The sequence below is a fragment of the Brienomyrus brachyistius genome, chromosome 8 (genome assembly GCF_023856365.1).
Source record: "Brienomyrus brachyistius isolate T26 chromosome 8, BBRACH_0.4, whole genome shotgun sequence".
Taxonomy (NCBI): Eukaryota; Metazoa; Chordata; class Actinopteri; order Osteoglossiformes; family Mormyridae; genus Brienomyrus; species Brienomyrus brachyistius.
The window spans coordinates 7,448,198-7,459,891 of NC_064540.1; the positions used below are offsets into that span (position 1 = coordinate 7,448,198).

At 41.0% G+C, this 11,694-nt stretch overlaps 1 protein-coding gene across 1 annotated transcript; it reads left to right on the forward strand.

The window, feature by feature from the left end:
• The first annotated feature begins 1,746 nt into the window (after positions 1-1,746).
• On the forward strand, positions 1,747-3,866 carry rps23 (ribosomal protein S23). The gene is made up of 4 exons (XM_049023213.1): positions 1,747-1,832; positions 2,869-3,028; positions 3,316-3,436; positions 3,676-3,866. The coding sequence occupies exons 1-4, from the start codon at positions 1,829-1,831 to the stop codon at positions 3,820-3,822; spliced, it is 432 nt and encodes a 143-aa protein (XP_048879170.1). The 5' UTR covers positions 1,747-1,828; the 3' UTR covers positions 3,823-3,866.
• The last annotated feature ends 7,828 nt before the right edge of the window (positions 3,867-11,694 follow it).

The window sequence follows — 11,694 nt, forward strand, 5'->3', positions numbered from 1 at the left end:
CCAGTGTTACAGTGCACTTCCACAATAACTGGACTTAGCCCTGCAGTTTGCCAGAACGTCTCATGAACCAGATTATGCACGAATACTACAAATAAAAGACTTAGAATCAGAGTGACGTCCTTTGCCTTCTACAGGCTATTATATTTTTTCAATCAACACAGGTATTTTTACCAGGAGGTTGAAAGATATCACCTCCCACACACAGTCTGCAATTAGTAAATCTAGATGCATACAAAATAATAATATTAAATAATAATAATACTTCATGTTTTAAAAGTAGCATGTTTTACAGTCATACATTAAAAATGTTTAATTCTATCAATTCAAATTAATAAATGAGCACCGTTTAAAGACCCCAAAAATGTAATATGGAAAATGAAGTAATTAAGACTGTTTGTTACCTTTTAAATCGTTGAATATAGTTCACTAAAAGAGGTTTGACCGACAGTTAATCGTTAGGTGCAGGACAATTTAATATTGATCAAACCAAATAATTAAACTTTAAAGGGAGTGCAACAATTAAATTTGAATATTTATGGTGAATTCCGGCCTATCGACGTATTTGGTCTCATCCTCTGGCATTTTCACAGTTCACGAACACAGTCAACGAAGACAAAGGAGTAATCTGGGCTAGATAAGGGGCGTCGGTAATGTCTGCATTAGCGACATCGAAACACCGCGGGCAGCACGTTTAGTAGATGCGCTGGCGGATACGGTCGATGCTTTAAATTCTCAATGACTTACAAAAAAATCAAAGTAATTTGAATACACCATTCACACACTGTGTTACCAATGTTTAAAGAGATCTTCAAGTATTACATAATTACTAAAAAGTGCATATACTAAAGACCGTTAATCTTCTAACGTAAATTAATTACCTACACCGAGGATAGCAATTTAAATCGTACGGTTTCTTTTCCGTTGTGAAACAAGTTTGGTATTATGTCCTTGTGAGACTCAGAAGACGACAGCTAAAGAGAGGAAAAAATGGAAAAGAATCATCATTTAAAACCATTTTTAATTTCAGATTTCCAGGATTTTTTTCAGAACTTGGTGCCTAGTGTATGATGAATAAACGGACCAAAACATTTTAATAAGTTTTTTAACCATGCTTCACAAACCCCATAATCATTTCCAATGAATTACAAGCACAGGCGGTTATGAATAATGGTTAAAAAAATCTCTTTATTTGATAGCTCAATATCAGGCATATATTTTAGTGCAACCTTGTGAAATTAATTACTTGATATTCTTGTTATTTTTATATAAAGCTATTTTTTTTATTAAAACTAATAAAATTTAGAATTATAACCCCCCCCCCCCAACACTGAAATCAAATGTATATTCATGTGCGTAATTACAATTTAACAAACGTAAACATTTATAGTGGATATAACTTTTCATTTCTTGCAATATATCAAGCTGTACAACATCCAAACAGATCCTTTGTTCGATTTTATTTGAAAGAATTGTTATACAGATTAGCCGAATAATATTATATTGTTACAGTCACATGTTACAGAAATTTACGTGTAAATGTACTGACTTCCGTGTTTCACTTTTTTCAGGCATCATACAGAACACCTTTTTATTCTGAGCACAACCAATGTATTACACGATAGTCATAAATAGATATTTCACTAAATCAAGACTAAACATGGTAAGAAAAACTGTTTTAATTTTTTGTATATATATATATTAACAGTATAAAGAAATTTGTAAACAAATAAACAGGCAGCCACTTATTCGTCCTTGGGTCCTGAGTGAAGACATCGCCGCAGCGATTGCTGGGATCGTTCTTTCCTGCTTGGTCTCTGAGGCAAAAAAGATGGGTACGCTCCTTATTTATATAAATGTATTTGTTAAAAATCGTTTCTTTCAGGTCGGCTTCGCTTTGAAATAAGATTTAAACACCGATATACTTGTTTTTAGTGTTGCATGTTGAAATAATATTTTGGCACGGGTTCGAAATGTGATACTTTGAAAGCGTGGCGAGCGACCATGCCGTCGAGTACTCTGCGGCCTTTCATTTCTAGCCTTGCCGGGCTGACAACGTCTCAATGTCTACTGCATTTTATAGTGTTTTAACCAGTACTGGACGAATTTGCCGAAATAAAATGCATTTCACATAATGCAATAAAATTTCGCTTAGTAAAGACTTTAGTAAAGTGCTACGATGGTTCATATTAATGTCTCAAGTAGTATGTTCATCTTATTCTGGTGATGGCTTACGCCGTCCAAAATCAGATGGTTTGTTTGTAAATGTGAAAATGTAGTGTGCCATTTTCAATGCACGTTCTTATTCAAGGAATACGTTAAAAATATCTACAGTAAGAAATCTAGTAGTTTTTTTTCTGCGCTTTTTACCTCAAAATAATTACAGGCCATTTAACCAGTAGCTGCCTGGTAGGCCATAGTTGGCCATAGCAGATTGTAAGAAAATAACTTTAACCAATTTATAGATAATACGTTTTTTTGCATGGTTTATTTCGTACTATAGGAACTGCATCACCAGTAGTGTCTTCAGCCGATATGCTACCTATCGTTCTAGGATACCCCCATTGGCTGGAAGGCTTTGGTTTTTTATTAATGTGTCCACGTCGCTAATATGTACCTCTATTCTAGTATTTCTGAGCGCGGTTTTTTTTTATTGCCAAGTATTGATGCTTCTGCTTACCGTAGCGGCAATTTATTTAAAGTTATTCTCCAACTAAATTGCTACCTACTCCTTCAGTGTAGATTATAGCCTTGAAATCAGTCTTTCCTCTGTATCTGAGTTGCATTCAAATAACCGAATACACAGTGGCTAGAAATGGATTTTATACCTGTGAGCCTTGTGCCAGATTACTGACTGTGGTCTTTTGACAGGCAAGTGTCGCGGTCTGCGTACAGCCAGAAAACTGCGTAACCACCGCCGTGAGCAGAAATGGCATGACAAGCAGTACAAGAAGGCTCATCTGGGCACTGCCCTCAAGGCTAATCCCTTCGGAGGAGCTTCCCACGCCAAGGGAATTGTCCTTGAGAAAGTGTAAGTAAATTCAGCCTTTTGCTTTTACCTCCAATTATGTTTCATTATAAGAGATCCACTTAGCCACCACAGTTAGTGGTTTATTTGCCTTAGGTTTCGAAATTGTCAACCATACTTAGAACTTATATCCTGAAGTGGGTACAAAAAGCTATTTAATAATTTCATATGTTTTTTTTTTAATTAATTTTGTATTTGTTCTTTTAAGTCAAAGCTGTCCTGCCTCTCTTGATACTTAAATGTAGGTATTTATCTCCCACAGATGTTTAATGTTATTTTTTTCTTTGTAGAGGTGTTGAAGCTAAACAGCCAAATTCTGCTATCAGAAAATGTGTAAGAGTCCAGCTTATCAAGAACGGCAAGAAGATCACTGCCTTTGTTCCCAATGACGGCTGTCTGAACTTCATCGAGGTCAGTGCTGGGCTGCTTGCATGGTTGTATTTTTCCACCATTTGCTTTGATTTGCGTCAATCTTAATTTCAGCACATATTCTGGTTAGGATGTGGAAATTCATTAATTGAAATAAAGTTAGTGGTTAGCCTGGAGGTTTGAGGGATGTTTACAATCCACAAACAGATTGGAAGTAACCTAACCCATTAGCCTGATCCCATGCGGTCGCTCACCAAATGCATGCCTGTCTCACTTTCCAGGAGAACGACGAGGTTCTGGTGGCAGGATTCGGTCGTAAGGGCCATGCCGTGGGTGACATTCCCGGTGTGCGCTTCAAGGTGGTCAAGGTGGCCAATGTGTCCCTCCTGGCCCTCTACAAAGGCAAGAAGGAGAGACCCAGATCATAAAATGGACAGACCTGGGAATTAATAAAACGCTTTACAACTCCGTTCATTGGATTTTCTTTTTTTGTGTGTGTGTGTGTGTGTGAGAGAGAGAGAGATCTGGACTGAAGCATAACATGATTCATGTTGGATTTAGTCACCAATTCAGGTGGCGTTCATTTGAGTGCATACGCTTTTCTGTTTTGGCTCTCATATGTAGTGTAGTGTTAGAGACGTAGTTTTCTGAAATTTCATAGCAGTTTGCTTGATGGTTTTCTCGTGGTTTTGTATCTCACCTCTGGATATTCTGTCAGTTTTAAGATTGGCCTTCAGTGTTCACTTAGAACTGCTAGACCACTAGATTGGCAGCACGTGTGCAAACCGGTTCATCTGAATGAAATGACAGCCCATCACAAGGCAGCCCTGCAAGCAGGGTGTTTTAGAGATGGCATTTTACTTCTGGCATGTGACTTTGGACTGTGGGAAGAACCCAAAGGGAGGAAGAAGGGATCTTTCCAAGCTTACTGGAGGAGTAAGGATCTGATACGGATGAAGTGCTTCAGTGATGTGGGTGCCGTGTGCCAGTTAAAGATGAGTAATTGCAAAACACTTAACTGCAGATGTTCAGTGTAAATCAGAAACGGTGCTCTCAGTCAGTAGGTTGCATAGCAAACGTTTAACATTTGTTTTATCCTTTCAGAGAGCTGTAAATTTTGCTGACAATCTAAGTAGGGAGCCCTTCTTGAGGGAACACTAATGTGGCCTGTTCCATGCTGTAAGTGCTCCAACTGAACGCTTAAACACAATCCTGTCTGCGTCCTTATAAACCAGCGGTGTCAAACTCATTTTGGTGAATGGGCCACACTGAAACCTGTTCAAACTGCTCTGGGCCATAAAATAATATTTGCACCCTTAGTATTTGTTTTAATTTGTTAAACTGCCTTTTCATCTCTTTGTTACAGTATTTATTGTTTCTTTTCTCCCAGTAGAGTTGTGCTAAATGAATAATTGCACTGATTATAATAATTTATAATTAAATGAGCAGACTGGAATACTTTATGAAACTTCAGAACTTTATATAAATAATCATTAGTCTTCTCAAACACACAACCAAAAAATTAGAGACGTTATGCTGAGTAATGTAAGATTAACAGTATGCTTAAAAGGAAATCGTTCCAGTGAACAGAATTCATAGGGCGCCAAGCGTCACGCGTTCGATACCATGCTTGAAATACATTCTGTGCCACAAAAGGCATTATTAAATAATGAAATCAAGTAACGCCCTGCTGCATTTTGCAGCTCAGTTTTCACACATTTTGTGCAGGAAACCATAGACTTCACTTTCTTTTGTGCACAGAAATCAAAAGGAATGTTTGAATTTGTGCATAGAACTGATATCAGCACTTTACATTTGAAATGACAACTAAGTCATTTCATTGTGTGTAGAGCTGCCACCTTTGATTTTTGAAAAACCGATACACTCGTTTTTGTTTTGTTTTTTTTTTTGTGGGGGGGGGGGCAATAACGATTTTTTCAAATATTCTATGTTAACACAGGTAGGAATCTTTATTGCCACTCTGACCTACAGCCATGGCCAAAAGGTTTGAGAATGACACAACTATTAATTTTCACAAAGTCTGCTGTCTACAGTAGGGGGGACAGTTTGAGTCCATGGGGACTGAGGTGAAAGCAAGGCTGTGGTTGTCCCTGGGCCAGATGCTAGCAGAGCTGTGACTTTGTTCGAGTCTGACATTAGTGGAGCCACAGCTTCACCTGGGTTTGACGCTAAGGGCTGAGCCTGATGCTAGCGGTGCATTGGCTGCCTCACCGTGGCTAGATTGTCATGGAGCAGCAGCAGCGGCGGAGGTCTCACCTCCACCAATGACCGAGCACAGGAGTGAATCAGTTCTTATGGAGCCGAATGCCATGCACAAGCAAAGCAGCAGAGAGCTCACTTGGACTGTGGAATGGTTTACCGGCCTATATTCGGAATGCCGATTCAGTCAATCTCAACTGAAGATCTATTAGCGGCTAACGTGGATAACGGACTCATTGATGGACTTTGTCTTGATCCTTAATCGCAGCTTATACCTACCTTTTAGCAAGCATGTCCACCCTTTTCTGTTTTCGGTAATGTTAGTACGCCCAGGGGGGTGGGCAGCCAGTTGACCTTGGTCCCCCAGAGGTTTTTTTATCCTTACTTGGGAATTTGTGGTTCCTCTCCTCCGTTGTCATCAGGCTTTCTTCATTTAATTTCTTTCCTTCATTTTTCCCGGTCTGTATTACTCTCTCTAATGATGCTCGATGTATCACAACACATCCATGCTCAGCGCCTTAGGATGACTCTGTTGTGAAAGGCGCTATATATATAAATAAATTGAATTGAATTGATAAAAAATGTCGGTTGTAGTTTCAAGCTAAATGCTCTCAATGATAATGAAAACACAGTTTTGTGAAACATTTACAATCGTATTTTATTGATGTGAACTCTTACTGCTGCAATAACGGTGAACTTGAAACTCATGGGGTCCCCTGAAACGGCGTCATCGTGATCGCGTCATTGACCAAACGGCTGAACAATATTCACAGGGCGAAGGAATTTGGACAACTGAAGAGATTTTGCATGACACACACCCTACAGGAGTGGAGATTTTGTGATATTTTTTAATTGAATTTGTCGATATGCAAAATCTCTTGCGGTCCAAATCAGGACTTTAATTGGGCCGGTTCCGGCCTGTAGAGTCATATGTTTGACACCAACCAGAGCTCCTTTCTCTTTGAATACACCAGCTTCAATAAGTGGGCAATCAAAGCAGTAACATTAAACCAAATTGTGGGCTGTTAGCTCAACCCATTTAAACAACCCTGACATAAGGGGTGGCATAGAACTTGGTGGCTGAGGATTCTCTGATCATGTCCAGAAAGTTATGGGTTCAAGTCCCATAGAAGGCAGAGTGATGTACCCTGTGGGCACTCCAGGTCATCAACCCTTGCTGCTCCTGGGACGCTGGCAGATCCTGCTCTCTAAACCCAAACTTTCCTCAGCTGTAAACTGTTAAATAAATGTCAGGTAAGCTTGTAAGTAAGTCTAACCCACATCTATCTCACTCCATTCAGACTCTCATTATGCATGACTGCATCCATTATGCATAAAATAACTCTTGCAGCAAGTTGCTAATGTCATCATCAATATTCATTTATGTTCAGTCACCATTTATGAATGGAGAGTCACAGTGATCCAGGGCTTAGAGCTCAAATCACAGGATGCCCTGATTGTGATGCCAGTCCACTGCATACTGCATACATGCGGTCACTCCTGCGGTGGTGCCTCTAAGATAAATTCACAGCAGGTCATTTCAACCTTGCAGGATGTCTTTGGAGTGTAACAGAGCCCATGAAATCCCATAGGAACTTCTCACATTCAGACATGGGCCACATCCAGAAAACTATCACAGAGGAATGTTAATTTAACGTGAAGGTATGGTTATAGCCATGTATAAAAGTATAGATGAGAGTATAATGTCTGTAGATATAAAAGGAGAGGGATATGTCTCACAGGGTCCTGAAGGCATGGTTCTGTGTAATAGCATACAGCGTTTTCAGCTAAAAGTCTCCTTCACATGAAGTTTCCCTGTCCTCGAGTGGCCACGTCCTCATTTAAGAATTTCACACCACGTCGGTCTTGATCCTGGTGTCGTCTGAGCATTTTATCCAATTCTCTCATTAACAGGAGCCTCAAGAATATATATACACACATACACAAGCACACACACACATATGTATGGAGAACACAAAATTAATGAATGGATTAGCGTATTTATCAGCTCAAACGGTCACTGGTCTCTGCTTCCTCTGATGTAAAATGAGGAGTCTTATTTCTTGCAGTGTCTTTGCTGTAATTACCTGATCGGATCTGAAATATTGGAACACTATGCACGATAACCTTAGGAGTTAACCCATGTTGGATGCCTGACCCTTCTACTGGATGAAGACAGCAGGTGTTGTCAGAGTAAAGGGACTTTAGAAAACAGGAGCGGCTCAGGTCTTGTGCTCCATAACCCTTGTTTGCTCATCTTAAGCTTTTGTCCTGAAATCCGGAACACCTCAGCTTGTCAATCTAACCACTGAGCTCCTCTCTGTATTCATTGTGTATCCCTGGATAAATGTTCTGTTGGTAACCCTGGATACTGTTGTATTTTTACACTTGTTTTGTAGGAACCTAGTCTTCATGGTGCTTTGATTTGAGGAACTCTTCACCAGTACAGGGTCGTTTAGGGCCTAGAACCTATCTCAGGCAGCATTGGACCCAAGACAGGGGACACCCTGGATAAGATTGCAGTCCATAATGGGGTACAGACATGCCCACACTGACACAATGGGCTTAAACGGGAGGCAGCATGTGACTCAGCGGGCTAAGCCTCTGTGCTTGTGATCAGAAGGTCACTGGTTCCAACCCAACCTTGACATATCTGCAGGTCCTTGAGCCTACTGTGGGCCGGCTTACTCTCACCGACAGAGAGCAAACTGGGGGAGACACAAAGAGGATTTCCCCACCGGGATCAATTATGAATGACTGCTGGAGGAAAGCAGAGTACCTGAAGGAAACCTGCATAAATCTCCCCTGAACCTTGAGTTTCTCTGTTTGCACAACATACAGCATGACCCTCTATATAAACTGCCCTGTTTTACTTGGCAAGTAGAAGCACGAAACTGAAACACTAGCTAAGCTGGTGTTTCGGGTTTCATGGTGGCCAATCTTCACTGATTGCAGAGTGTGAAGGTTAGCAGAGCAATGGTGCAGCTGCCCATAAAATACTGCAATCCACGCAACATACTGGGAGACATATCAGAGTTAAAAAGTGGACAAATTGGTCGGTGCGTGTCTTGCTGGCACCTTTGTGAAGTCTTTGTGATATATCAAAGTGATATCCAGGGTAATGTCCTCACACCACCATGAATGACCGACCACATCCAACAAGAGTAACTAGACGCAAGGGATGTCTGGGCTCTAACCCGGATTGTATCCAAAAAAACATCAAACCACAGCTGGCCAACTCACTGCAGAATGAAATGCACACCTTGACTCTCCTGTTTCCACCAAAACTGTTTGTTGGGTGCTCCACAAGGTCAATATTCATGGCCAGGCTGCTACAGCCAAACCTGTGGTGATTTGTGCCAATGCCAAATGCCGGTTTTAAGGGCGCCAACAGGGCAGATCTTGGGCTGTGGACAATGTGAAACATGTATTATTCTCTGACGAGTCCATCTTCACTGCCTTTCCCACATCTGGGAGAGTTACGGTGTGGAGAACCTTGAATATTGCATACCCAGAATGCACCACAAAGGTGGATCGGTGATGTTTCGGCTGCAATTTCATGGCATGCCCTAGGCATTATAGGTGAAGTGGTGGCTCTGTGGTTAGGGATCTGTGCCAGCAACTGGAAGGTCGCTGGTTCAAATCCCATGAATGCCTGGAGTGATTCTACTCTGTTGGGCCATTGAGTAAAGCCCTTAACCAGCAATTTCTTTGTCGTGGGTATGACTACATCCAATCCCATAAGGTGGTCCTCCAGTTTACAGGGAAAAACTTGGGGGTGGGTTGCAGAATTGGCACTCCAGGCACTGTAAAAAAAACTCACTCTGGTCCATTTGGATTTGCATGGTGCTGAGGTATCACTCGCCACATGGCTGCACTCAGGTTCTCATCCCTGAGGTGGTTTGCTGTGTGGTGGGTGTGACAACGCACTGTAATCAGTGCACGCACCTTACCTCCTCCTACGCCTACCTACTCGTTCTAGATTGATGCATGACTGCCAAGGACTACTGAACCATTCTGGAAGACCATGTTCTTCTAGTAGTTTAAACATTATACCCTGAAGGTGGTGCTGTGTATCAGGATGATAATACACCAATACACACATCAAGACTGGTGAGAATGGTTTCATGAAGATCAACGTGAAGTTGAACATCTCCCATGGCCTGCATAGTCATCAGATCTGAATATTATTGAGTCACTTTGGGGTGTTTTGGACGAGCGAGTCAGGAAATGTTTTCCTCCACCAGCATCACATAGTGATTTAGCCACTGTCTGCAAGAGGAATGGCTCAAAATCCCTCTGGACACAGTGCAGGGCTTGTATCTGTCATTCCCAAGACAAACTGATGCTGTATCGGCCCCAAAAGGAGACCCTACACCGTACCAATAAATTGTCTAAAACCAGGCATTTCAGTTTGATTATCAAGCCCCTGTAAATTGCATGCACTCTTTCAGGAGCAAATGAAAATGTTTTATACCAGCAGGAGCCATTGAAAGTATTGCCAATCCAACCCCCCCCCCACTGCCCCCTGTGATGCTTGGGGTGTCAAGAAGGAGGTGAAAGCTTTGAGGAGAGAAAGAATTCCAGGTAAGAGCAGAAGCAGATTCAGTCCCGTGCTATAGCATCTTCAGCCGTCCTGGTGCCCTCTGGCCAACCTCTCATTGTCTCCTCGGTCCATTCATTCATTACATCCAGTGGGTCAAATTTATCCACAGTTAATACCCCTCCCCCGGACACCTCTTTCATTCCATTGATTTCTGACCAGTGGCTCCTTCAAGGGCAAAATCAAAACCTAGGACCAAAGTACTCACCCAGCATTCTGCATTTGAGCTGCATTAAGCCGAACAACGTCCACACAGCAGAATAATGACTAAGGCTTTCTGAAGGATGATTGTGACGCATCAAGGAAAATGAGAGGGACGAGAAAAAAATGTAGTTTAGATATGAGAGCTGAGCTGGATTAGTGCAGGGATTATTTAATCACCCCGAATAACATCTGGTTTTCACCTTCCAAGAGTTCAGTACTTTCAAAGTTCTACAAATGAGATAGCTGTAGTGTTCCGTCGTTCATTAATATATTTATTATTCATATCCTTAGAGGTTTTGGAAAATGGACAAATAGAGCAGAAACAATGGTTGTTCATATTCTTAAATATAAAGCATTGCATGCATATTTTTAGTTTTCACAAGATGATATCTTGCTTTGCGTATTTCACTATGACTGTGGATTATAATTCTATAAATCATAATTAAATAAATCTTAATTTAAAGTGTCTGGGTGAATTCCCTACAAACAATCCATGACAATAAAGAAACAGATAATTGAAAATATTTAATACACTTGTACTTCCTGGCGTGAATAAATGGACTTACACTTCATGCCTACAATCAGCCAGATTAGCTGTCTCACGACCCTGCTGAACATACAAGGTTCCTTGCCAGCAGTAGTGGTGCTGGATGTTATATCAAGGATATTATGCGCATTTGCTTCACCCGCTGATCACGGGGAGTATATAGTATATGACGTATTCGCTATTTCTGATCCAGCTACAAGCTCTTTGGTTCCCCCTAGTGTCTAAGTCAAGCACCACTACCCATATATTTCATTGAATAATGTACTATGCTCGGAGGCTAGCTTTTTAAATACGCTTGCCCACTACCGGGTAGGAAACGCTTTTACCTAGAGAATTGCAAGAAAACGTTCCTAATTGAGACTGATCCATTATACTTCTGTATCTAGCTATTCTCCTCTCGCATCTTTCATTAATGAATTGTTTTACCCTCAGAACTACTACTTTCTGAATCTTTTTCGCTTATCGCCACCCCATCGCCTGCAGTCTCCAGGTGCCATACTCCTTGAAAATACCAGAATGTTGGCTGTTTCTGAGGTCTTCGAACCACCACGTTTAGCACCAGCAATCACAAAATTTGTTTCAATAGCCATTCATATTTTACAAGACAGTTTGCTTTTTTAATGGCAATGACATTTACCATTTCTTATTGGCAGGGTTGCTAACTTTGGTCAGCTGGCTGGAGAGAAATTTTTAATTCCAGACAAGTCTGCACACTCATATAGATGT

What these genes read in the sequence shown, in the direction of transcription:
- rps23 (XM_049023213.1), top strand. An exon ending in GGAATTGTCCTTGAGAAAGT is followed by an intron (nt 3,029 to 3,315) that starts GTAAGTAAATTC and finishes TTTTCTTTGTAG; the next exon opens with AGGTGTTGAAGCTAAACAGC. An exon ending in GCTGTCTGAACTTCATCGAG is followed by an intron (nt 3,437 to 3,675) that starts GTCAGTGCTGGG and finishes CTCACTTTCCAG; the next exon opens with GAGAACGACGAGGTTCTGGT.